This window comes from Dromaius novaehollandiae, chromosome 8 (genome assembly GCF_036370855.1).
Source record: "Dromaius novaehollandiae isolate bDroNov1 chromosome 8, bDroNov1.hap1, whole genome shotgun sequence".
NCBI lineage: Eukaryota > Metazoa > Chordata > Aves > Casuariiformes > Dromaiidae > Dromaius > Dromaius novaehollandiae.
Window position 1 is genome coordinate 22,994,846 of NC_088105.1, and position 26,586 is coordinate 23,021,431.

At 36.7% G+C, this 26,586-nt stretch overlaps 1 protein-coding gene across 9 annotated transcripts in view; it reads left to right on the forward strand.

Moving 5' to 3' along the window:
* The window catches only part of EVI5 (ecotropic viral integration site 5), an 88,397-nt gene extending 65,754 nt beyond the window's left edge, over positions 1–22,643 (forward strand). For 7 of the 9 annotated variants that reach the window (XM_026116441.2, XM_026116439.2, XM_026116443.2 and 4 more), the window contains one exon: positions 21,376–22,643. In XM_026116441.2, coding sequence (XP_025972226.1) covers positions 21,376–21,681 — 306 coding nt within the window. In that variant the 3' untranslated portion in view covers positions 21,682–22,643. Of the gene's footprint in view, positions 1–13,762 lie in introns of all 9 variants that reach the window. The other 2 variants (XR_010390198.1, XM_064515913.1) reach the window with 2 other exon arrangements.
* Positions 22,644–26,586: the final 3,943 nt, after the last annotated feature.

Genomic DNA, 26,586 nt, shown 5'->3' on the forward strand with positions numbered 1-26,586 from the left:
CTTAAGTGTCTTTCTGTGTAGATGCATTAATGACCATGCTCTTTGCTGTTTGGCTAACTGCTATTTGATTCTACTTCTGCAAAAGCTAAAAGAAACGTTACAAATAAATTTGCAAATTCATCTTCCTGAGATAGGGTGATGATGTGTATGACATGCTGACCACAACCTCCCAACTGGCTAACACATAAAAGACACAGAAATAGTTCTTAGTGACTCTATGAAGTTACCATTTAACACATTGTAATTGCAGAACTTCTGCATTAATTTGTGTCCAGTTTAAAGCTCTAGTTTAATGAGTGGGGGGGAGGGAAGCAAGATTAAAGGTCATGGCATGGTCATCAGTATGTTGATTCTGCACGTTGAACTTTTTTTTCCTCCAGTATTGCATTTGTACAGAAACTTATCTCAGAAGAATTGCAGGTCTTTCATCCAAAAGATGAGACAGAATAATGAACAAATCATATTAAATATAAGTAATTGTAAATGGTGCCCATATTGTGGCTTTCTAATAAACACTATTTTACCCCTTTGGCCAGCAATATGTACATGTGTGAGTTTCTGTATCGGTGGAAGTTGAAGGAGCTAGACATTTTAATTCTATCCTTTGATATGATCCATCAGATGGTGATGGCACTATGATGTGGCAGCTGCAAAATTCATCCTAATTGAAGTTTTAGTGACAAGACTCCTATGCTATCAATATTTGCAATCCTAAGCTAGTAGTCAGGCATAGTGCAAACCCAGAATGCCTGTGAGGAAAACCAGTAAGACCCACAAGGTACCAACAGAAAGTGGGTTGCTATTACTACCCAGGGTTTAGAGCTTAATTTTCTCAGCTAGTAGGGAGTGGTGTTGTGGTATAGGAGCAATGTACTGCTGCTATGCTTCACATCCTCTCTTGACAGAGGAGAGAGGTTTGACACCCAAATTTCAGCTACTTCTCTGATCTGTTCCAGTATGGTAACCCAAAGTAGCTATGTATCAGAGAACTGTGAATATAACTTTTAAGGTGATTAATTTTATAAAAAGTGTTTATACTTTTGAAAACTTCCAAACCACTGCCTCCCTTAGCTGTCTGAGTCCATTGCTATGGCTCTCAGATCTGATAAACGTTAGCTCATTGCAAAGTGCACTTAACTATCTATATTGTGCTTCTACAGAAAAAGTAGTTTATGGATGCCAGTGTTCTCTGGAATTTGTCTTGATCTTTGCTGTCAGAAATGTGTTATGGAGCTTAAAATCCCTGAATCCTGAAGTTTTGTCCTCTAAGCAATCCAGAACACTTATAAATACAAGTAATACCTCCTACATTTTCATTCTAGTATTACTTGAATAGAAGGGGAAAACCCACTACTCCAGTTAGTCTCAAGAGGTGAAAAAAATGTCCAGGAAGATGCAGCTTGTTTCTGTGCTCTGTTCTTCAGATAGCAGGTGGTGTATATTACTATTCTTAAGAGATTTGCTTCTGCCTTTCCTTCAGAGAAAAATGAAGCAGACATTCGAAACCATCCTTAGGGAAAGATAAAATCATATTTCATATTTTTAAAAGCATCTTTCTTCCTAGAGGTTAAAATAGATTGTCTCCTTTTTGCTTCAGTCTTTTTAGTTCTCTCTTGTCCTAGGACAAGCTTAGAGTGGTAGGCCCAAGAATCTTATTCATGAAAATTTTATATGGACCTATAAGTAAGCAGAACTGGTAGAAATGTTTCTCTGAGACTGAAGAACTGTTGTATTCTTAAAGAAAATGGATGAGGAACACTGTCTCCCTCCCAAGGCTTTCTTGGCTTCACCTCTATTCTCAATGGCCTCACCATGTTGCTTACATCAGGATAAAGGGAAAACCTAAAGATCATCTTTATAAGAAAAAATGTCCAGAACTGTCCTTTGGACAGCCAAGAAATAACTCTGACAGTATCTTAATCTAGACCACTTCCAGTATCTCTAACCACTGATTCAACTGTTGACACACTTTCCTAAGAACACAGAATTAAACAAGAGGTTCTCTGCTTAAATGCTAGTCTGCTTACAAATGCTAGTTAGCAAACATATATGCCTCTCTGATTTCCTTCCCTGGCCCCCCCACCTCCCAACTGAACAACATAAAATTCTTTCTTTCCAAGACTGAAAGCAGCCTGAAGAAAGATCTTCCCCTTTAGTGGCTCCAGAAATCTCATCCCTAGCTCTTCTGCTCTGCCTGTCTCTTGCCAAAATTCCAATAAATCTGAAGTTGGACTAAATTAGGTTACAAAGATTTCTAACAACTTTCTAATGGCCTTATTGGCCTCTGATTTCCTTAACTCCAAGATTTTTATCCCTACAGATAGGTGGGTGTTTGTAGGGAGTTTTCAAATAAGTTATGGCACAAAAGAGGTTTGGGTTTAATCTTAGCTATGTGTTTGGCTTTAGTCTTACTTCCCTAAGCTCAAAATTTTGCTTGCATCTTAAATATGGTGCAGCTTGCAGCTGAAATGATGAATTTCATCTGTTTTTATTACTTGTTGAGGAATAATAACACTACAGTCAGTTTCCAAATCATGTTATAAGACTTGTTTGCAGTAAATTGAAGTCATATTCCCATTACTAAGTAAAACACTGCATGCATAAGTAATTGGCAGTATGGCATCCAAAGCTAAACTGTTTAAGCACAAGGTAAACCAAATAGAAAACTGGTTTTTTTGTTACCTTTCAAATAAGATAAAAGTAACTATAAATGGTATGAAGAAACTTAAGTGGTGGTGGTGGGGGGGGTGGTGTTTTTTTGTTTTGTTCTTTCCCAAGGTATCCTTCTGATTCCTCTTATAGCTGGCTAGTGGACTTCTATAGTTCATAAGCTGAATTGTAAACTGACTTCTTTAGGTCTTTAAACTTGTATTTGATGAACACTTTAGGAAAGCAAATAAACAAAAATTGGGGCTTCAAGAATATTGTAATGAGCTCTGTGTTGTAGACTTCCACTCTATGCACACCCCACTCCCGTAGATGATGTACTCATACACAGCTCTTTCCTTCCATCAACTTGAATTGAAAAGATTCCAAAATATGGGTTATGATATTGAGAATAATTTATATTACTGAAAATACAGAAATCATCCTTAAATTCCTCAATACATGATTTCACTCAAACTGAGTTCACATGCACATAAATCAGTTATTAATACCTTTATTTTTAGTAAAAGTATATCACTCATACAGATTCTCTAGAGAGTGAATGACATCTGTTTTTTAATGTTTTATGCAATCTATCAGAATTAGAAGAACAAGTGGTGCATAATGAAAGGAGGTGCAGAAATAGATGGTGGTACTTAGCAATAGCTAATACTGTGAAGAACAATTGTGTATGTTTACAGTGTCAGATTACAGTGCTGCACTTCCTTACTGAGTCATTGGGCATGAAGTTGTTAGATGCTTTGACCTTATGGCTCTATTGTTGAAGGCTAAAACTGTAGTGTGAAAACCTGAGACTTTGAGGATTGTCACTGATTCAAACAAGAAGTCCTGACCTGAATTTCCTTCAGAGCTTTTAATATCCACTTGACCTAGACATGGTGTGACTTTTCAGCAATGCATGACCCATTGCCATTTGTTCTTTCCATTAATCAACATTTTTCCACCTTGCATTTTCCTTCCCTCCTCTGTTTTCCTTTCATTGCTAAAGCTATTTCTACAGCATTCCTGACCTCTTCTAGCTTAGCAGGATTTTGGCCTAAAATGCTTTTTGCACTGCTGTAGGCCTTACAGGATGCAGCTTCTGCATGTGTGGTTTTGTTTGTTTTTGTGTTTTTGTTTTTGTTTTGGGTTTTTTTTGGCATTGTTCTGCCTGTCAGTAACTACACAAGCTTGATTCCCTGGTCTTTGGCACAATAAGGTTTATACTTTAAATTGTAAGGTCAGGTGATAGTTACTCAGCTTTAGCTGATGTAACATAAATGGCTTGAGTGTACAGACACTGCAGGATTTGTAACTTGGGTTACATACTGTCAGACTGTAGAAGGAGTGCTAGTTCTTCTATGATGTTCCCTTTGATTAGACGCTGAGATGTTAATTAAAAGCCACTTTTATGAAATGTTTTCGCTATTCAGGGAGATATCCCACTTCAGGAGGGTAGTACTAAAGCAAGCAGTTAATGTACTTGGGGGAAAATGTATAGAAAGTCTGAATTGTTCTGAGTTTTCATTAGATAAAGTTGAAGGTTTAAGGAAAACTGACTTAAGATAATCTTGAACTAGTTGTTGTTCATTTCAACATAAATCACATACTGGGACAAAAGAAACTCTGGTTTTTTGGTACTTTGCCACTTCTTTCTACTTTTAATTCAAACTGAATGGAATTAAATGATTTATAAACTGTAAGTTCTGCATTTTATGCACTACCTCTTTGTACACACAGTCGCTTTATATATATTGCGCAGCAGCTGGCTCTGCTTCCTGTTGGATGTTGCAAGGCTTGTATGTGTTACCTAGATTACAGGAGTGGTACAAAAGATTAGAATTGACATGCTTACCCACAAACTACACTGGCAGACCACAAGACACCTTTGGAGACAGAAGCAAGTTTAAGAATAGTGGTTTCTAGTCTTACGGACTTTTTCTGATTTAGGACTGAAGTGTTTAAGTTTAAATTGTACTCCAAGTGAAACTCTGTAATATATATTCCTTGTTATACTGTTAGCTGAGTTTTTACATCTTTAGGAATATTTTAAGTTTATTTTGATGTTAAATTGTAGTTGTTATTAAAAAATTTCAAATATAATTTTTAATTTTAACCTTAGCAGATTTTCTGTATTAAAAGCTAAATTCTAGCTAGTGTGTATTCAAGCCCGTAAAAGGGAGCAGTCTGTACCTTTGGGGATTGCAGAGCATGATTCTGTAACACTGCGACTATTGCATATTGGCTGCCTGCATTAAGAGATGGCTTTTCAAAGGGGAGCAGCAACATGCAGGAATGTTTCCCTTGCTTATGACTTGGCATGCGTTTTTCAGTTGACATCAATATTTGATAACCATTTAAAATTGTGTAAAATTTGAAGTATGCAAAGAGTAAGACAATGGCACTGAATGTAAGTGGCGAGTACTCAACATTGAGTTGCAAGTAAAATTTGCATTGTTCGGGTAGACGTCTTGAAATTTCTATTTTCAAAGAGTTGGTAGTCAGAATTGGTAGCGCCATCAAACACTACACAGTATGTCTAAAATATTTTTGAAGTGCTGCTTTTGCTTATTTCACTTTATGTAGATCCAATACAAATCTTAAACTTACAGTAGTATATCATGAGATAATACACTCCAAGTTAGCTGCTTTATATCTGCTGTCCTTGAAAAGGAGAAATATGGATGTTGAAGACACCCCCCCCCCAAAAAAAAAAAATCCATTTCAACAACCTTTTCCTATACTTCAGAGATCCAGTAGTGGTTTTTAACTTGGAGGAAGTTGAAAAATACTCAAAGAACTAACTTAGTGATGTGGTTTTTTTGTTGGTTTTATTTGGGGGGGGGGAGAGATCTTTTAAGACAGGTCACTTGCCACTTTGACCTACAAAATCTGCTTTTTTTTTTGGAATCCTGGCACCTTTTGGGAACATGCTCTTCATCTTTTTAGATGTGAAGAATGATTTCCAGATGAAAGGTTTCCCAGATCTCTGTAGGGTTAAGAGATCCTCACTTGAGGAGAGAAGGTGGCTCCTGGGAGCTTACCTGCAAACTTTTTTTTGTTTTAGCTTTGAGTATAGCTGTCAAAAGATACTGTGATCTTTGTCCTACATCTCTTGCCATTCCCAGGGAATACAAAACTGAATAAACTAGGACTTGACTGAACTAACGCTAAAAGCTTAGTAACACAGAGTTAACAGGGAACATAAAGCAAAATAACAAGTTTTGAAATTTATTTTGCAATTTGGCTTGTTTCTTGAGATGTCCTTTCTTCTGCTTCTCATGCCATTCTAGCTGTTGTCTAGCCACCTTCAACAAGCAACATAACTTGCAGCCCTAAGAAGGAGGACCAACTAACTGCTACTCACCTACTTCTGGAGTCTAGTCAGCCTTAGTAAAGTAAAATGCTCAGGTTTTTTTGAATCCAAGGATTTTTGAATAGAGGGTATAACAAACCCACAAAACTGCAAGTGGAATGAAGATGGATAGAGAGCATTTGTTCACATCTCTTCCAGTGCAAAAATTAAGATCATCAGGTTAAACTGGAGGTGTACTGGGGAAAAAATACTACAGGAAATGATTTTTGCAAATTAAGATGAAATTCCTTTTGTTCCAAAACTGCTGAAGATACTAAAACCTGTATTAATACAAATCAAAAAAAACTGCCAAAATTCATAGAAAAAATTCTTGTGGTGATACACAAATGCTACTCCTATCATAAGAAATGAGCTAATTGCTGGAGGTTGGGAAGAATAATCTAGGACAGTATCACTACGTATTTGCCTTGTGTTACATTCTTTCCCAAACCAGTGTCAAAGACAGGATATGGAACTAGGTTTCTCCTAGCTATTTGTTTGTAATGATATGCACTTACAAAATTACTAAAAAATATTTCAAGAGGAAGCAAGGATGAGATTGTTGCAAGTCTTATGCATTTATTTTTAATACTTGAATGAAAACGAAAATCCTGAAACTAGTGTGCCACACTGTTCCAAAGATTAGAAAACCTTCCTCAAGCTACCCGTTTTACAATATTTAAGCGTGGCTGATGGAAAAGAACAAGACAGATGTTTGGAGCATTATTACTCTCCAAAGCAATTTTTTGAGGCTTTTAGAAGGCTATAATGGTAACTTTGAGGGAAATTCTGGTGACTAAATTCTTGCTTATTGGCAAAGCAGAAAAGGGGGAACTTTTTAAGTGTTTCCCATTTTCAGTGTCTGAAAACTTGGTCTCTCAAAGAAGTAGTGACTACTTTTCCACTCCCCCACACATAAAATTTTATCTAGGAATGGATCTTATATTATGTTGTAAGAACCTAATGTAGTCAGTAAGATTTGATATAGGTGTTATCTCATGGTCTGATCTTGTTCCTGGTGAGCTAACACTTTAAGATTGGCTTAATGAAAAGAGATATAAAAGTTGGAGATTAAATACTATGCTTTTAAAGGATTTTGCTTGTGTAAATAAAATTCAAGACACTTTAAGTAATTACTTTAAAGATAGATAATGCATAAGATATGACTAACAGAGTGATTGGGAAGAGGGTTGAAGCCATGGATAAGGATACATTTTGTAATTTGGGGTAGCTTTCCAGGTTTTCCCTGTTGAAACTAAAATGGAGAAGGGAAATTAAACCATAGCCATCAGCGTGAAGGATCAGAAAAAAAAAACTGTACAAGCCCCATGATACAACAACTAAATAAAATTCAATGTACTGTAATACAGGCAAGTTTAAACCACATTAACAGTTCCTTTGGCCTTAAATACCATGAACTTGTGTAGAAGGTAAGCTGTATTTAAAAGCTGCCAAACTATTTTCTCTCTTTTTTTTTTTTTTTTCTGATTAGCTTCTCTTCCCTGTGGAGATGAGGGAATGCTTGTACAAGCAGCTAAATGATGGCTGCTGCTGTAGATGAGCAGAATCATGCTGCTGCTTGTGGCTGCTGGTGCAGCATGAGATGGGTTGGCCACTTCTAGCAGCATTGCTGGCTCCTGCTCCTCTTGCAGCAGTAACAGCTGGGCATGTTACTGGGCATGTCCATGGTGGAGAGCAGCAGGAAGCATTATTCCTTTCCCCTGTTAATTTTGTTATTAGGCTTCCTTTGAGTCACATTCAGTGCTTACCCTAATCAAATGTTCTCTTATCTGAAGCACTAGTGGACTATATTCAGAAGGAGGGTAAATCATTCTAGAGAGCTTCACTCTGCTGTAGTTAAACTGGTACCCAACTGCCTAGCTCAGGTGTGCCTAAACTGTGTTGGAGTCATGAGTGAATGCAGTGTGGCTGCATCTTTAAATTACCTTACAGCTACAAATGAGTTGCACATACCTCTGGGTGATGGAGGTACAAGGATTAACTGGGGAAAGTGAAGTCTAGTTAAACTCCAGCCTACTAGAAACCAAGCCTCTGCTGAAGACAGCCTTCTAGGGTGATGACTGAACTTTCCAGGCTTGCGAGGCGGATTAGATCACGTGGGCAAATGAGACTGAGAGCAACTAGATTTGTCGGTGTTTGGATATCTTTGAAACAGAAATCTGTAATGCTTACTTCATCAGAACTAAGGGAAAAATAGCAAGTCCAGAAAGGCTTAGTACTTTTCCAGTAACATTTATAATTGAATTTATTACTTTTCCACTCTTTTGTCAACTTATTTTTTTCTCCCTCTTTTCTACTGGAGATAATGGGATTCATGAAAGGTTGGAAGGAGTGTACTGCTTGCCTTCCATGTACTTTTCCCTCACTTATTCTCATAAAACTAAGAACAGCTAATCTTGGTAAGATTTATTTTCTGCAATGTTTCAGTTAATTTTTACATTGTTCGCACTTCATAGTTCTCACTAAAACTATAATGCTGGTTAAAACTATTGTATTAAATTTTACAGAACACTTGTTTTCTTTCTCAATACTGACCGGAATCACATTAACACCTTCTAATATAGTTTGTTTTACTAAAGACAAATACTTTCAAAATAGTTGGTTCTCTATAAATGTTTTCTGACTTGATAAGAAAAATTGTCCCTGAAAGGAAATATGTTAGCCCTCAGATTTAGAGAGTAAGCATTTCAACTTGTGGTGGAAGTTTATAGCACAATAAATCATGTGCTTTTCTTTTACCATATCTTGCAAGCACAGTTGGACAAGAGACCATCAGATTTTTCCCTCCCCACAAGCAAAGTTTTTGCAAGGCTGCTGGACAGCTAAAAATGTAGTTGCTTTAGTAGTACGTGTCAAAGATACAGAGGCTCTGTGCTGGCGGAGTCTGATTTAAGTGGTTGTGGTCAGTCTGAGGAACCTGTGATGTGATAAGATAGCGTTTGTGAGGTCATGTGGTTTGCAAACACCCAATCTAATGTAGCAGCTTTGTCTACACAGGATAGTTAAATATATGCTCTATGGTTTTGAAAAGTCAATTGCTTATTTTTTGTCTTTGAATTCAGCTTGTCCTTGAGAATCAAAGATGTTATACTGGCTTGATAAGTACCAAGACTGTTGCAGAAGTGCAAGACTGAACTGACTAGAAGTCTTAATCCTTATGATTCTGGCTCCAGTTTAGTTACCCTGCCCTTTAAAAAAAAAAAAAAAAAAAAAAAAAAAAAAAAAAAAACAACCCACTGACTTTAGAAGCTGTCGGTCTTAAGTAGTCAACTGGCAGAAGCCTTACTGCAGAATAGAATCATTGTATGTATATTGTAAACACCAGTGATTTATTTCAATTACTTTTTAATGAGTGATGACATATAATTAACACAGACATGTTACACTTACTCAGAAAGGCAAGACTGATTGATTCCATACTAATGGCTTTCCATTCAACAAATCCTTGGCCACAGACTCCATCTCTGTAGCTCTTCCTCCCTCACTTCTATCCTCCCTCCCCCCTGCCAAAAAAAAAGAAAAGAAAAAGAAAAGAAAAGAAAGCCTTTTGATTCTCATGAGTAAAGGAAACCTCTAAATGTGAATGGTATAACCAGGACAGTGGTGTAGTCTGTCCTCAGAAACAGAGTAGGTATGGCTCTTTGTTCACTGCAGTGGGACTAAAAGATGAGTACAGCTGTTTCGCTGCCACTACTGTCTAATTAGATTCAGTGATAAAATAAAGATTGGTGATTGTTCTCTTTAGAAATATTCCCCCTGCCTCCTTTTTTTCCTGATAGTGTATCCCACTGTGTCAAAGCTCCAGATAGGTCTTGCAGAGGAATGTAGTACTAGTCATTGATTACAGTATGAGATGCATGTAGCTAGCTATACTTTACTAAGTTCCAGTTTAGAGTTTTGGCTAGATTGCCAAAGCAAACAAACTAATTTTAGATAATGTTACTCCATTATCATAGCAACAATGAGTCTTGAACCTTAGTTAAGCTGTGTGACCTGTCTGCTCTACCATATAGAGCTGTCAGGGTCCACCTTATGTTTTCACTTGCAAATCGAGTGCTGGTTATTGAAAAGTGTAGTGATTGAGGACCTCCTGGTTGAACTTATCTGAATAGTTGTTTCTTGCAAAAATTATTTTGAATGTTAGCCACCATACACAGGTCCCAACTGTGTTCTACTTAAACTCATAAGAGGAATGCTATGCATAAAATTTACACAGGCATATTATCAGTTATCTGAATATATGTGGAGCATACAGTGAAAACACAGTGGAAATCCTTTTTGAAATTCTTTTATCACTTTCATATCAGCATGGCAGCCAGCACAGGTGGGAGCAATTTCTGGGATCAGAGGCAAAAATAAATGTTACCTAGTCCACCTAAAAAAGGCCAATGTTAACTCCTGTTTTAAAAGGACAGAGTAAAAGTGTGAATGGTCATTTCCTGTAACTGTTACTCATAATGGGTATGTTTTCAGTCTCTGTACCAGCCAGTACATTCTAGTTAATGCTTGAGGTTTCAGTAGTTTTTCTATTTATAGATGCCTGCTCTGAAGAAAAGGAGCAATGAGATTTAGGTAGTTCCCTGGACATAATTCCAGAACAATTGCAGTACCTTCAATGTGATCATGCTGCTGTTTTAAAATACTTTTGTTGCCATGTCCTTACTCCAAATAAACACTTTCATTAGAACTTCTTGTAGGAAGAGTTTCTGGGAACTTTTCTTCCACCTGATTATTTATAGAAACTTCCTAGGGCTGGGTCAGCTTAGAATTTTCCTCTTTGAATCGCATACAATCTCCTTACAACTGCTTTGCCAGATTTTAGAAAAATTCCCTAAATAGATAAAATTTGACTTATACTTACCAAATACTGTTTTCTTTTGAAAATAGTTGTAGCTCAAAAGTGGGGTACTTCCTTAGCCCTGTTACTATTTTAACTACACACTTGTTATAGGACTTCAAAGTTGAATTTGATTATATGGCAGTAGATCAAAAACAGATTCTTTAACCATATAGTGCAGTGATCAAAAAGTCATGACCTCCCATTGATCGCTTTATTGGTTTCCTGTTCTGATTCACTGGAAACCTTCCGGTCTGAACACTTGTTGCTAGTTTTAATCTTTGTCACGTTTACAATACAGCAGACTTGTCTTTGGTAAAACTGATATACAACATATATTTAACATCTTATTTCCTTTTGGCTCAAGAGCTCTTTAACTGATAATATTGTAAAACCACTTTGAGTTTTGGGTTTTTTTTGATTTTTAACACATAGTCAAAAAATGTAAGAGCACAGTCAGAGCAGTCTGAAGTATATAGAGCAGCTAGAGACTAGCTTTTGGTGGCTTTTTTTTTTTTCTTTTTTTTTTTAATGCATTAAAGCTTGTACAGTCTGATTTAAACTTGCTGGCATCTATAGAGACTTTGTAAAGCATTTTGTACTACTTTGAGACTGCATATGACTTGCAGAACCTAACAATATAAAACATAGAAGCCAAATATTTAAGTGCTGTAAGAAATAAGCCTGAAATGACTCAGTCATGGAAATTTCTTGCTGCTGTTTTACTGTTCACTTATGACACACTGCAATGGTTTGAACTCTGTCTAGTGATATGGTCAGCAAAGTTCATTTGAGATAAATATGTGCCAGTATGTTACTCTGCTTTTAAAACTTACTTTCTAAAGGATGACCCAAAAGTAATTCTCTAAACAGGAGAACTATCACTTAAGTAAACTTGGATTCCGAAGAATTAATTGATGAATCTTTCCCCATTCATCAGTGTTGTAGCATCTTATGACTGTTCTTTTTAATCCCACTGTACATGGCTGAAAAAATCTCGGTCCAGAGACTCTTTGGTTGCTTTAAGAAAAGCAGCCATATTGATAGAGCTGAAAATTCTGCTATATAATGTCACCATTCACTGCTGTTGTGGCTTGGGCCCACAATAAACTTAGGCCAGGGCTTTCAAGTGTGCTCTGGCTCCCAGTCAGCTTCTGTTGTTGCCAGTTTCAAGGATTTTTTGTTGCAATTGCTGTAACAAATTGATAGATCATTTTATATTAGTGTGAATTCAATTTATGAACTCCAGAAACAGTTGTCCTCTTTTGAAACCGTGTGGATCAAGACGTTCAAACACACATGAAAGCCTGGAGGCAAGAACTGGATATGGACAGATCTGGAGTCTTCTTACCATTATGCAGTTACATGTAATTCATATGCAGCTATACTGCAAACTTGATGTCTTTGAACCCTTCTGGCATACTGAAAGTAATATAAAATTAAATAATTTCTTCTACCTGCTTCTGCTTTACCTAAAAACCCTAAGAGATCAAACAGACTTTCCTGCAAGAACCATTTTATTATTATCTTAAAAGGAGGAACCAGAACTCCAGCAAGTCCTCTAAGAATTTCTTTGCTAACTGATTTTATGTTGCTATGTGCGTATAGAATTCTTGGAGGCTGTGATGGGGGGAATGTCAGCAGGAAGCAAAATGCAGCTATTAACTCTGAACTCATCCATACAAAGCAGAGTTAGTTTTTTTAGGAAAGATTTGGGGTTTTTTTGAAGTCATTAAACTTTCACTAATCTGGAATCACTGACTTTTATCAGGTTTGTTGTTGATTGTACAGGATTCCCATTTGAGTCATGCCAAACTCGATCCCAAATAAATGGCTAAACGTGCAGAGGTGCGTCCCACAATCTCGAGTATGCTGGAGTGCAGCTTGGCTCTTGCTGCAGTGACTGGCTAAGAACTTCATTTCAAATTACGTTGCTAGACTCCTTAAAAATCAGCATTTTGTTTATCTGACAAACTTCTGCTGAGTGAATTTTTAGATGAGGAAATGAATTTCTGCATTTGAAGTATATTAAAGACAAAGTTATATTTAAAAAAAACTCCATGACAAATGAAATGTGTAATAATAGATTATTAACTACTAAACGAAGGAAACAATTTTGCAAACAAACTTTGAAAGGCTGTTACTGCACACTACGCATAAGCATGATCAAGGCATTTCCTGTTGTCTTAAGTGACGGTACCTAATGCACCAGATTTTTAAACGGCAATTTCCATTTGTCTGATTTTTGCTTTAGTCTTGCTCTGTTTCTTAATTAAATATTCTGATTAGAATCTTTGGCACTGCATTGCAAAAATCACTTGTGGGGAAGCAAAGCAACAACAAACCATAAAGCTATGTAGTGGTGATTCCCATCTGCTAGAGCCCGTATTTGTGAAAACTCCCTCCCCTCACCCATATTAATGATTCAGGCTCATTTTAATATTTGTAGTTTAGGTGAATTACAATGAGAAGTAAGTGGTTTTGTCCATGTTAGTGTTCTATTAACAATTCCCTGAAATTTTCCAGTTTTTCATTCTAAATGCATTCCCTTTCCTTATGTCCATGTCTCTCCAACAATAAATCAGAAAGTGTTGAACAGCTTGCTTTTCAACCACTAGAGATCTAGCCAATTTGCTTTTTTTAAAAAAAAATTGACATTACGGTATCTCAGGGAAAGGAACAGTAAATGAAATAGCATAACACTTCATCGTTAAAAGTATAATTAACTGTCTATTCTATCCATTTCAAAATTAGTGAGTCAGACCTTAACCTGAAGCAGAATTTCTTTAGAAAATCTGAGATGACTCAAATTTGTTCTGAAAGAGTTGTAACGGCTTTAATTTTAATTTTATAAATAAAGAATTGTCTGAAAGCAACAAGTGAAGAGGTAACCTTTTTCCTAGATTCCTCTATGAAGTGGATCTCTTTGTGTTCTGAGGCAGACATGGAAAGGAAAAAAGGTTCATCTTTTCTAAGGTATTTAATGCAGATCTCTTGAGGTCTACAGTAATACTCTAATTTCTTCAGTTTTTAAATCTAGCGATAAATACTGCATTGAAGAAATCAAAATGGTTTGAGAGAGAGATGTGTGAAAGGCCATCTGTCTTTCATATGGACATCAGGGAAGGGGAGCCCATGCAGTCCCTCTCAGCTGCTGTCTTCCAAACAGCAAGTCCATGTCCTCCTGTGTTCCACAGGAGGGACAGTGGTTATCTGGCAACTGGAGCAAGTTGAGCAAATAGGAATTCCTGGATTCAGCACCTGTGTTCCAGCCTGGTTGGTTTGGGCCTCTTGAATCATCATCATAATTTGCAGTATTGATTGCTGATGGCTGTTATATACAAGTTAACAATCGTAATTAGGATTGTATCTATAGCCATAGCGTTAAAAAATGCTAATGTTAAGTGAAACAGGAAATTCACCAATACTGAAATAAAAGCCACAACCTTGAGCTTTGTCCTAATAGACTTGCAATCATAACACATTTTTAGTTTAACAAACTAGACTAAGTTTGTTTAGAAAATGTCATTGGGTTTCTTCACAGAGAATGCTGTCTTATGCGTTGATGACTTATTTTACAGATAATCTTGAGAGCTATACAAATTGACAGGAAGTTCTCAAAAGACTGTCCTCTATCTCTTGCATATGAGCCACATGTTTGGGTAAAATCTGCCTCCTGATTGAGGAAAATGAGATGTCTTTAAAGTTCTCTTTTGTGTTAATTTTTTTCTTTAGGATTAGCACTTATAGTAAGTAATACTTTTCAAAGAGCAGTAAACAATAGCATTTTGTGAAAATGCTTTAATATAGTTCCCTCACAAAACACACCTAGCAATCTCCTTTATATAAGGAAGCTGCATATGTAAGAGGTTGTTTGGGGAACTTTCAAAAACCTCATTTGCACTACAACCATTAAAGCTTGCTAAGGATTGTTTTAAGTGATGGATTGCTAATATTAGTTTCTGCAGCTACTAGGTTTAGCTTGTGATGTCTCCACTTGTGCAGAGCTCATGTTGTGATGGTTTCGATATGAATGTGGCTTGCTGTGGAAGTGCAACCTTAACAAGTTTAAAAACAGGCTTCAGAGAGCTTAAGACCTCTAAGGACACTCTTACATTCATGGAGGTGAAAAAGTAGTATGGTAAAGGCCTGTAACCTTAACTTTTTGTTTGCTCATTCTCTTTGAGTGCATCTGCAGAAACATTTGTGTTATGATACCTACTGGATGTAATACTGACATTCATCTCTTGAGTTGAGACTTATTTCCTATTCATTCTGGCTGCAGTGCTATGACTGCTTTATTTTCTTTGAGATAAACATTTATCTGAATGAAATTGTTGGAGTTTTTTTAAAGGGATAGCGTGCTAGTGTATGTCTTAAAATGGAGTGCACGCTCTCACAACATGAGGGTCAGCAGTGAGTAGCAGCCAACTGTTGTAAGTGTAAGGGATCTCATTTTACACTGTGGATCATTAGTCTCAAACTTTTAAGAATTCCAGTTACATTGCTTTTATCCATGTTAAATAGAATGTAATGGATCTTAAACTTAACTGATACTTTTACTTTACTTGTAGTTAGACTTTTTGACTGTTAAATCACTTTCGATGTTCCCAAGTTGACAGTGTTTTACTGGATTATAGGATAGGTATTTGAAAACACTTATGATTTGTTTCTTTTTGGCTAAACATGGTTATACTGTATTTTCAGCAATGTTTTAGTTTTCTTTTGCATCATCTCTGTTGTATAACCAGGAAATGTTACTGAGTTTTACTACTATTATTAAAGTAGAGATGTATAAAGAAAGGCTTCTGATTTTTAGGTGGTACTTCCTGTTTAGGAGAACCACTGAAATTTCAGCAACTTTATTTTTAAAATATGAATTTAGCATGCTATCTTCTACCAAAACTAATTTTATTCACTGAAGGCATTTTATATTTTGATCGTATTTTGATCTCACTTGTGTATTGCATGGTTACTCTATTGTGAATAGATTGAATATTTACTGGCAAGTATTGTTAAGATCATTCTTCATCACTTCAGAATTGGGTAAATTTCAAGAATAGGTCACTGAAGCCTTTAAAAGGAAACAGACTAACACTTTAGAATTTGACTTCTTTCCACCACTGAATTTCTAGCTAAAAATCTCACAGGTTCCAAAATCAGAATGTCTCCTAGAATTTAAGTAGAACTTCTTATCACATAGTCCTACTTTAAAATTTGACTGATGTTCTATATTTAAAAATCAAAGGGGCTTAAAAATTGAATTTGTTTGCAACTGACTGGCATCCGTCATTTAAAATGGAGGAAGTTTTCAATTGTATTAAAAGCTCTAAATTTCTCTTTACTCTCTCTCCTTCATGCCTGGCTTGATGAGGCAGTCAACATCAGGTAAGAAAGCTTATTTTGAGGTCCAAGGATCTGATTTTTAATACGCTGTCTGCCTTTTTTCAGTCCTCTGAATTTGTGAAGGTATGCTGTTACCCTTTAAGAGTATGTGTAATTAGGGTCTTTTCATATGTTGAAGTAGGATATACAGTTTGTCTTTAAAATATTTAATTCTTTAGGTACAAGAAAACATATAAAAGCAAACATCATCATTATTAAGATTTTGTTCTTGATCCAGCCAGCTTTTGAAAGAATGATGATGAAATGTTTTGGTTGGACAACATTACTAGTTCTTTGAAATGTCCTAAAGACCATGCGATTAGTGACACGCTACCACGTGTAGTGAAAACTGGGTTAAAGCTAGTCATCTAGACGAGAGCAATCTTGATTTGAGATTTAAAAGCAATACATGTGAGTTTACCAGACCTGTCTTTTTTACAGACCTGATCAGATCTGAGATTCTTGTGAAACTGAAGCATTAAGAAACAACAGAGATTCAGGTGAATGCCACCAATCAGGGGTTAAGAGGTCTAGTTTTTTTTCATACAAAGGACAGACAGCCCCAACACTGAAACACTTTAACTAGTTGGTTCTTTCACAAAAGAAAACGGAAGTGGTGTATATCTGTGGTATAAGTCCATATTCTGCTGAGACTGATGCAAGGAAGAGGCCATTCCTTTTTCCTGAGGGTGGAATAATTTTACTGTTAAGGACAGAGAGAAAAGAAGTGTGTGTTTTTTCTTTTTTCTGGGCCCTTGCCCAGACTTCCCATGACTTTGATATGCTTGGCTACTTTAACAAAAAGACCTTGGCATGATGCTTTACTTCCTACTTTAAGCTCTTTTTCATGTTCAAGTAACATGCTGGTGGCAAGGATCTCCAGAATTCTCTCTTAAAATTGAGTGAGCAAAATGGTACAGCAGATGAGCTTCAATGGAAATAAATTTAAGGTAATTTATCTATGGAAAAATCTAAGCCATACTTACATAATGGCAAACATAGAATTGGTGGTTACACTTCAGGAAAGATGTTTTGGAGTCATCACTGAGAGTCTTCTGACGTCATTGGCTTAATATGCACCAGCAGCAGACAGAACAGCCCAGACAATGTTTGGCATCAACAGGAAGTATATTAAGAACAGCATAGTGGGTGTACTGCTGGTCCCCACACCTCAAGCTGGATGTAAAGAAGTTAAAGAAGGTACATAAAAGGGCAACTGAATGATTAACAGGCTTAAGCTGCTACTTTGAGGAGAGACTAGAAGGGCTGGGACTCATCAGTTTGGAGAGAAGGGTTATGATCAAGGCTTAAGAATCATGACTGCAGAACTGTTTTTTGACCAGTCCTCTGCATTACTAGAGCTGGGGGGTACTTACTAAAACAAGTAGGAGGTGAGTTTAAAACAGCTAAAGGAATTCCTGGAACTTACTGCCCCAGGAAGCTGTGGAGGTAGAAGTATTAGCAAGTCTGAAAACTCAGTCATGGACAAACTACCTGTAAATGGATGCTGAAACCATTAGGCAGAGCTGTACTGTCTGCTACAGCAGTTGTAGATCAGTGAGTGGGGCCTGGGAATATGAATGGAATGGACTGTAAAAATTGGCCATGTTCACAGAATTGCAGAACATGAGGTTAGAAGAGACCTTTAGAGATCACCTAATTCATATGCTGTCCCTTTAAAAAAAAAAAAGAAAAAAAGAAAAAAAGAAAAAAGAAAAAGAAAAAAAAAAGCAAACAAAAGTTCCGTTGTCACTGTTGGAATACTGAGCTAATGGACCATGGTAGTATACAGTAACAGGAATATACATTGTGTTGGTCATGCTTTTTATGCATCATGGAATCAGAATTATTCAAGTTGAAAGGGATCCTGGGAGGTCTCTAGTCCAGCAGCCCACTCAAAACAGGGTCAACACTGAATTTGGACCAGGTTGCTTAGGGCTTCATCTGATCAGGTGTTGAAAACTGCTGAACATGGAGAGTCCACAGACTTTCTGGGCAACCTGTTCGAATGCTCACTGATCCTTTTTGCATTTTTTTTTCCTTTCAATTCAAACTCCTGTTTTGAGTGATGATCAGTGTCTCACCTCCAGCATGCACTTCAGTAAAGAGCCTGGCTTTCTCTTCTTAGTATCCTCCTCTTACATACTTAAAGGCTATTAAGTGTCCCCCTTCTCCAACTTCTCGAGGTTAAACAAGACCAGTTCCCCTGGCCTGTCATCCTTGGACATGAACTCCAGCCCCTTGACTGCCTTAGTGCCCTTCCACTAAATCTACTCATCAACTTCTTGCATTGAGGGAGGAGTGGGATGACAGAATTCAAAATGGAGCAGATTCAGTCTAATGAGTACCAGCTAAAGAAGAACAATTACTTCCTGTGATGTACTGGCTATGCCTTTGTCAGTACAACCCAGTATGCTGGTAACTTTCACTGCTGGAGGACACAGCTGATCCATGTTGAGCCTATGGTCTGTCAGGACCCCCAGATCCTCTTCAGTAGAGTTGCTACTGAGCCAGTCAATCCCCATAACAAAAATTCTATGTTACAGTGTTTGTTAGTCCTTCTAGCTGGGCTGACCATTTTTCAAGCAGATGGAGAAGGGCTTGCATTGCAGTTATGTGACTACATGACTGTGCAGACTTGTTGCATATATTGTGTACAGTACATTCATGTTTGTTGCTAGAGGTCTGGTTCCCCTTGGATGTGAGAAGTACCTGAGAGCAGGCAAACAGGCTGCAGGCCAAAAGTGCTTCTGGAAGGTCACAGGTTGTGCATCCTTTCATTAAAGTAGCAAAAGACATCATCAGACTATTTGTCCAGACTCAGTTTAGAATTTGGCAAAGGCTGTGTCTGTTTATGAATTTTTTCACTAACAGCCTTTTCCACACAGTCATATTTGGTGTTTGGAAAGGATCCTACTTAAAACTATGAAGCCATGTTTCTGTCATGTTACCTAAATATGTTCATCTGAAGGTATAATGTATTGAAGAAGTCTTCAGGAAAACAGTTGAGATCTGTGGCTTGGCTTTCCAAATGTTTAAAACAACTACCACTGAATGTAAGTTCTGTAGTTAAGGTAAACCAGTGGTTAGCAGTGCAGACCTAAAAAGCACATGATTTCTTACTTTAATATAAAAATTGTAGTCCCTTGTTTGGAAGGGCTTTTTTTCCTGTAGTGGGGGTGGGGAGGAATTGTTGATTTGCTCTGTTTTTCTTTTTTTTTGTGTGTGATTAAAATTGATACTTGTTTTGGAAACTCCATGTGGTAGCTATCTGACATGTATTACAGGATATTTCAGCGATATTATTTCTGAGTGCTAATGTGTAAGAGTCTCTGTATCAGGCTTTCTGTATCTAGGTACATAAACTTGTAAGAACTACTTATTCTAGATGCACATTACTGTCCAATGTATAATATATGACATGAACAGATTTCACTTACATCCTGAATTATGTTGTGTAAGTGTAGAACTTTTTTTAAATTTGCCCTTTACACGGGCAAATTCCTCCTGAAACAACTGCAGCCCATGTGTATGAGAAGAAAATGTAAAGAACAACTTTACGTGTACTTAAAATGAAAGTCTAGATCTACAGCATGTACCAATATCCCTAACATGGACACTGATGTACATTAAAAGTGATGTAATACCTGCAGCTTTTAAATGCAGTTAATACCTAATTTGAAGGCTTCTAGCATGATTGTGAATCTTGTGGTCTTTTTCTCATCTTTTGCACAAGCCCATGGAAGGTACAGAGATTCCTTCTTCTCTAGATGAACAGGTAAAACTTTCTATTGGTATGATTAGCAAGGACCTATATGCACTATTTATTTATTGAGGTGAATATCTTTTCAGATCTCAGAAACCTCAAATAGATTGGTGATGCAAGCAAAGCAGCTCTTCAGGTTTTTCCATCCTGCTATTTTCCACATCCTTGTTACTGTGAAGAGCTGCTTACAAAGTAATATTTGGTGCATCTTCCTTTTGAAGCTCCCAGAGCAGCTTGAGGAAGTTTCTGTAAAGCATTTTGAATGCCCTTCTACATCCTTAGGGTTTTTATCATTATGCTCTCTTGAACTGTCAAACTGGCTCCAAGGTAGTTGCTACTATAAGATAGAAAAGATGAAATTCTAAGAAATAACCTCAAATATGTCTTCAGAGAGTTGCAATTATTTTCACTAAATAAATAGAAGACTTGCCAGACTTTAAAGCTTTAGGTTTTACTTTTGAATATCTTGAATGCATGGTTATAATAGTTTATCACTCCAGCACAGTGCATTTAAAGTTAAATATGTTCATCCATGGTCTGATCATCATTTTTGTTGTTTGATGTTCTCTTAGAATTAAAACTAGTCTATTTATGCTGTATGAAGAGAAGTTTCTCTTACCTCGTGATCTGAAATCTCATCTGCGCTGAATCAGATAATGGAAAGACATTTGGTCTTGCAGTGTAGGCAGAACTAAGTATTTCTCTTCAATGCTGGTTTTCTCTGCCTGTAAGAAACAGCAGCAATATTCACTAGGGCTCTTTGGAGGGAGAGCAAAGCTTTTTATTAAGTGAGAAGGGGGAGGTGATAAGCAGGGGGGAGGAATGGAGCTGTAAAAGGTAAGACATGAAGCCCAAAAACACTGACAAAACAGGCTACTGTAGAAAAAGCAACTGCCTAAGCATCCCTCGTGGGGATGTTAAAGATGCAGTAAATAGCCTAGTGGAATTTGTCCTTACTGTAGCGGAATTCGTCCTTACTGTTTCTAGGTACCTCAATTTTTATGCTTTCAGACTTAAATACTCTGGGAGTGGAAGAAGAATTTTGGAAAGTGTCAAGGACTGTTTAAGACCTCCTTTTGAGGCCTCTGCTTGGGTAGCCAGAAATGAGAAGTTGCTTTGGCAGTTCTGATTCCAGCTAAGTTTTCAAGTGATCATCAAATGTGCTCCTTCTAAATCTCACTTAATTCATTAAAGGTTCAGAGACACCTATTTTGGGGAAATGTTTTTATTTCTACTCTTAGACTCTTCAGCTATGATTAACTGTTGACTTCTCTCTCTCTCTCTCTCTCTCTCTCTCTCTCTCTCTCTCTCTCTCTCTCTCTCTCTCTTTTTTTTTTTTTTTTTTTTTTTTTTTTTTTTTAACAGATCAAATGCCTAAAAGGCCAGAAAGACTTCTCAGACCAACCCACTTTTGATGGGATTCACATTGTCAACCATTTCACAGGAGATGATGAATCATTTCATTCTTCTGATGAAGATTTTATAACTAACTCCATACAGGAGAGTGGGGTGAACTTTCACCTGCGTAGGAGGACTGATCAAATGGCTTTGGATCCAACAGTTGTAGACAGCAGTGACAGTGATACTGAGGAAAGTGCCCTCCAGACTGGGAGTTCAAGCAAAGTTATTTCCAAGCAGAGAAGAATGGAGTCTTACTCTACTACTGTGTGATCATCACTGTGACTAGAATTGAAGACTTTCATATATCTTTAAGGTTTAACCTGTCAGAAAACTTGAAAGTATTCAGCAGTTGGTTTAGGTAACTATTGGATCTTGTCTGGCCTGTAATACATACACACTTATTGTCTGTCTGCCTTCTCTCTTTGCCAAATCTTGCTGATGATATACCATTGCCATAGAACAGGCTAGGAAGAAGTTGATGGATGACAGTTTTGACAGTATTACTTATGTTCCTTGTTTCAGAAAATGCAAATATAAATTTCCTTAATGCATACCACTTTTGCTGTTCACAAACATGGGAACTATTTTCTTCAAAAGCAATTGCTCTTGTGCAATATTTTATGCTCTGAACAAATGTGTATGTTTTACATTGTTATCCATTTGCGATCAAGATGGATGATAGCAAACCATCTGATCATGACATATATATAATTATCTTATGCTTCTTGATTACTTTGGTCTTTGTTAAAGTTATTGGATGCCCACAGGAGACTTAAAATAGAAGCCTTTATCTGTGTTACTTCATAAATGCAAATACTGGTCACTAAAGTCATAAAGGATTTTTTTGATTGTTTTGACTTAAATTTATGTGCATCTACTTTTGGTGTTGCTAAATAATACCTGGTCTGAATATATTAACTACAATAATGTTTGTTTTGTACATATTTATATACCTGCACCAAGCTGAAAATGTACATTACACATTTTATATGGGGAATGTAAATGTTGCAATATGACTGTGTCTGGTATTCTAGCAGGAAAATGAATTCTGTATATACACACTAGAAGTGAATTACCAAATAAAGGCAAAACACTAACCTTAGGTTTAATTTCAGCCCGGCTACACTAACAGGTTCATGTTTAACTGAAATGCTTGTTCAAAACACTATTGACTGAAATCTTTTATCTTCATATATATGTAATGATAATAAATTTTTCATGATTTAACAAGGTGGCAGCATTTACTGTTTAGTTGCTTCTAAGGTACAGGCCTTAGTTATCACATAGTTACCACTCTTTACTCCAGAGCCAAAGAATAGTTAAAATATGGTCAAAAATTATTCCAAATTGGCTTATGGTTTGCAGTTCTAATGAAGGCACGCTCAGTGCAGTAAAAATACATACTTTGGTTTTCTTAGTCTTATATTGGAGAGTGGTTAGGAAATAAATATTGTTCTGTCAACAAAAGAAAATAGGCATGATTTAACAGAGCAATAAGCGCTGAGCGTTCCTCTCTTGAAGACTGTCCTGAAGAACAAGATCTTCAGTTTATACCAACATGGCCTTAACTTCTTGAACAACACAACTTTATCCTCTAATAGTTGTCATATGAATACTCCTCTGACCTCTCTGATGCTTTCTAGATAAGAATATTCCAAATGGCAGCTATTGTAGCCACCTTGCATAACTAAACAACCCTTAAAACTTATTTGCTAGTGATATTGCAACTGTTCCATTTTAATTAAAAGTAGGCAATGCACAGGTCAGTACTGACAAATCAGCACACACATACTCTTACATTGTTTCCTGCAGGTTAGTATCCGCTTAAAATTGTGCAAGTGCTGAAGCATACCATTGAATGCATTTGCTAGTCCTCTCAGGCATTCACAGCATTTAGCTGACTACCAAGTGTATCTTTTGAATGATTCATTTAAAAGAGCCAATAACTTAAAGGGAAGAGAGACATTTATAAAAAATAGTGACAGGGAAAGTTGCATGGAAGAAGCAAGTTCTGAGTCTGTCAGCTGCATTATTTGTCTAGGTGTGCTATTTAATTTAAATCTCAAAGCAGGTGTGTGACATTCATTACCTATTTCTGCAGTTCCTGGCTTGCTTCAGTTATTTTTGCAAATAGTCCCCATATTCTACTTGTGCCTATATAGTTCCTAGCATAGCTGGTGAAAATTGCCATCTCTGAGGAGGATTAGCTGACCTTGGTTCTAAAACCTGTTGGAAATTTCATGTATGCAAAACCAAGTCAAAAGCCTTTTTGTTCACTCACAAGTAACAGTTGCCTTTTTTTCCCCTCCAATGAGCACTGTGATAACTTCTGTTTGCACCTGGATAGTTGCCCAAGAGGATAGGTGACAAATACCATGTTGCCTGTCATCAATACCAGCTGCAAGTCTCTCTTTAAGGTAATGTTCTGTAATAAGCAGCAGGAGCAAAATTCAGTTGGAGAGCCATAAAATCCTGCCTGTTTGAACAGTGAAGTGTTATGATTTTGCAATAACTGCCTTAGTGCTCCATTGATAATAAATGAGATCAGTTGGCAAGGGTTATTTCCTGAGCTTTTGTGGTTTTTATTTATACTAATAGTACAGACACTGAATAATAGCATAAATAAAAATATCAAGGAAAAAGCAAAAGGCCTTGTCCAAATAACTGTGTCTGTTTTAGAGCTCAGGGTGAATCACTGGACATGCTACAGTTTCAGAAGACTGAGCTATACACAAAATGGAAATTATCCTTGTAAGACAACCCAGCAGAGGCTGTTCAAAATCATCCCTTTTCTTCTTGCATGTTCTGCCAATAAGGACACTAACTGCTTTGCCTATGTGTATTATGATTCAAATATGCACCAAAATAGATATCGATTTGTCAACAGCACAGATAATATATTTACTCATGTAAATAAATAAAGTGCACTAATTATATCACATTGCATGACCTTACTTGTGTGATCTTCTAATAAATGTAATTCTGTTAAGCTTGCTTTCTTGCTACATGCAGGCTGCAAAAGATGTATGTCAAAAGGGTAAGTTAACAAAAGCATGTAAATGCAAAAACTTAGTAGGCTGCTTAAATCTGCAAATGTTGCAGCTGAGAAGGCAGTTAAGTAGAGTGAGCAGGTAAAGGGGATGCCCTGCCGTACACAGAGTTCCATGTAAATTACATTTTACGTTTGGTGGTGAAAATGTTCCTACTTCCTCAATCTGATAATTAAATCTTTTCACTGGAAAGTGGAAGAGCTTAACTACTCAAACTTTCCATCACTAGGTAGGAAAATTTCAATTTTTACATTTTTTTACTCCCCTAGGCTAAGGGAGTGAATATTTTAGGAGCTAATGAAATTTATGGATTAGACCTTTTTAATATAGGACTATTGATTTTATTAATGCTGCTATAGTTGTGAGTGCCTTTTATTCTGTTCATTATAACTCAATAAAACTTTACTTAAAAGAAGCTTACAACATTTGTGAAAAATTGGGAAAATGATTAGTTGCGGAAAGGAGTACATCTGTGAAAGCTAGAAACATCTATTGGCTGTTTGTTCACCTTCACATTCTTTGGCAAAATACAGGCCTCACCTACCTACACATTAACAAAGTATCACTTTGAGCTAAAATTGTTTCAACGGTGTGTGAATATATTATTTTAACTGAAATATATTCCTGTAAAACAGATCAAAAGTAAGTGAGAAGCATCCACGTAGGAATTTGCATAAATTAAACAAAACCACTTTCTAAGTCATGTAAAATTGTACTCATTCAGTACTTGTACCCATTTTGTGGAATAGTGGCAAAGAAGGAATTGCATATTTAATTAAGCAACTATTTTATATCAGAGAATAGGATAGTGACTTTGATTGAAACATGCAGCTCATACAAAATTTATGTTTTAAGTTAGAATGACCTAAAGATAACATCTGCATAAAAATATTCACATTTCAGAATAGAGGTGCTGCTAAAACCTTTAAGTGCAGAGATTGCAAAAAATGTTAGTGATTTTGGGGGAAGGTAGGTGGAGGATAATGCAAATCCCCTAGGAGAGTCATTAGGCTAGTCTCTGAGACGAAAATCAAAAGTCAACCTATAAAATAGACTTTAGTCCTACCTAAGTGGAAATCACAGTACTAAGTTTAATTATGGACTAACTACTGACTCCTCTGTAATTCTGTGCACTGAGGGAAGAGGAAAGCTATGCATCTGCTAATGGATTTCTGGACTTAGTTTACTGAAGTTCTAGTTCATTCTGTGAAATACTGTTATCAGTATAATTAAAACAATATAATTTCTGTAATTCTCTGAGCATTTTTTACAAACTGAATCAAAACAGTAAAAAAAAAAAGGTCAAATACATATATCCAGTAGCCTTTAGTACCAAACACTGAATGAGAATGAAAAGCACACAGTATCTGTAAATTGACCTGCAACATATCCTCTATACAGCATCCTCTATTTAGCTTCTTAGAGCGAAGAAAACATGCTAACATATGCATGCCTACACAAATGGACACTGATTGACTAAGATATAACAACTAGCTCCGAGATGCAACAGTTTAACATCATTCCTTTCCAGGAATTCATACTGATTAGTTGACTCACTTCACGATTATAAAATAAAAAAGCTTTAAGATGTACTCTTAGAACTGGATCCTAACTGTAGCATAAATGACTGAAATTTCTGGTCTTTAGTGACAATAGTAAGAATAAATTCAAAAGCAATCTCTCCTGAATTAACAGAAAAGCAGACTGCTAGACTGTGAAGAAACTGCAAAGGTACTTAAGATCTCATGAGAATCGTTATTTTAAAACATCCATTCATGCTAAACATGTAATTTTATGTTATAATATCTGCGGCTCCTGTCAAAACCAGGGTTTTATTGTGGCCAGGTGCTCTAGAATAGTGCCTTCTTTGGAATGTGCACATCAGACTGCCACTGAGAGAACTAAAATCCCTGAGACCATTTTGGGTACTCCAAATTCTGTAACTTACTGAAGCAACTTTCTTCTATTCCAAATGCAGGTATGTTCTGGGACTGCTCCTTTCCATTTCAAGCTGGAATCCCTCTTTTCACCCCAGCCTTCAACATCAGCTAACTTTCTCTCTCTGGTTTGTGCTCACAGTAGTCAGCATTTTTTCAAACCTGCTGTGAGAGCAGCAGATGACATT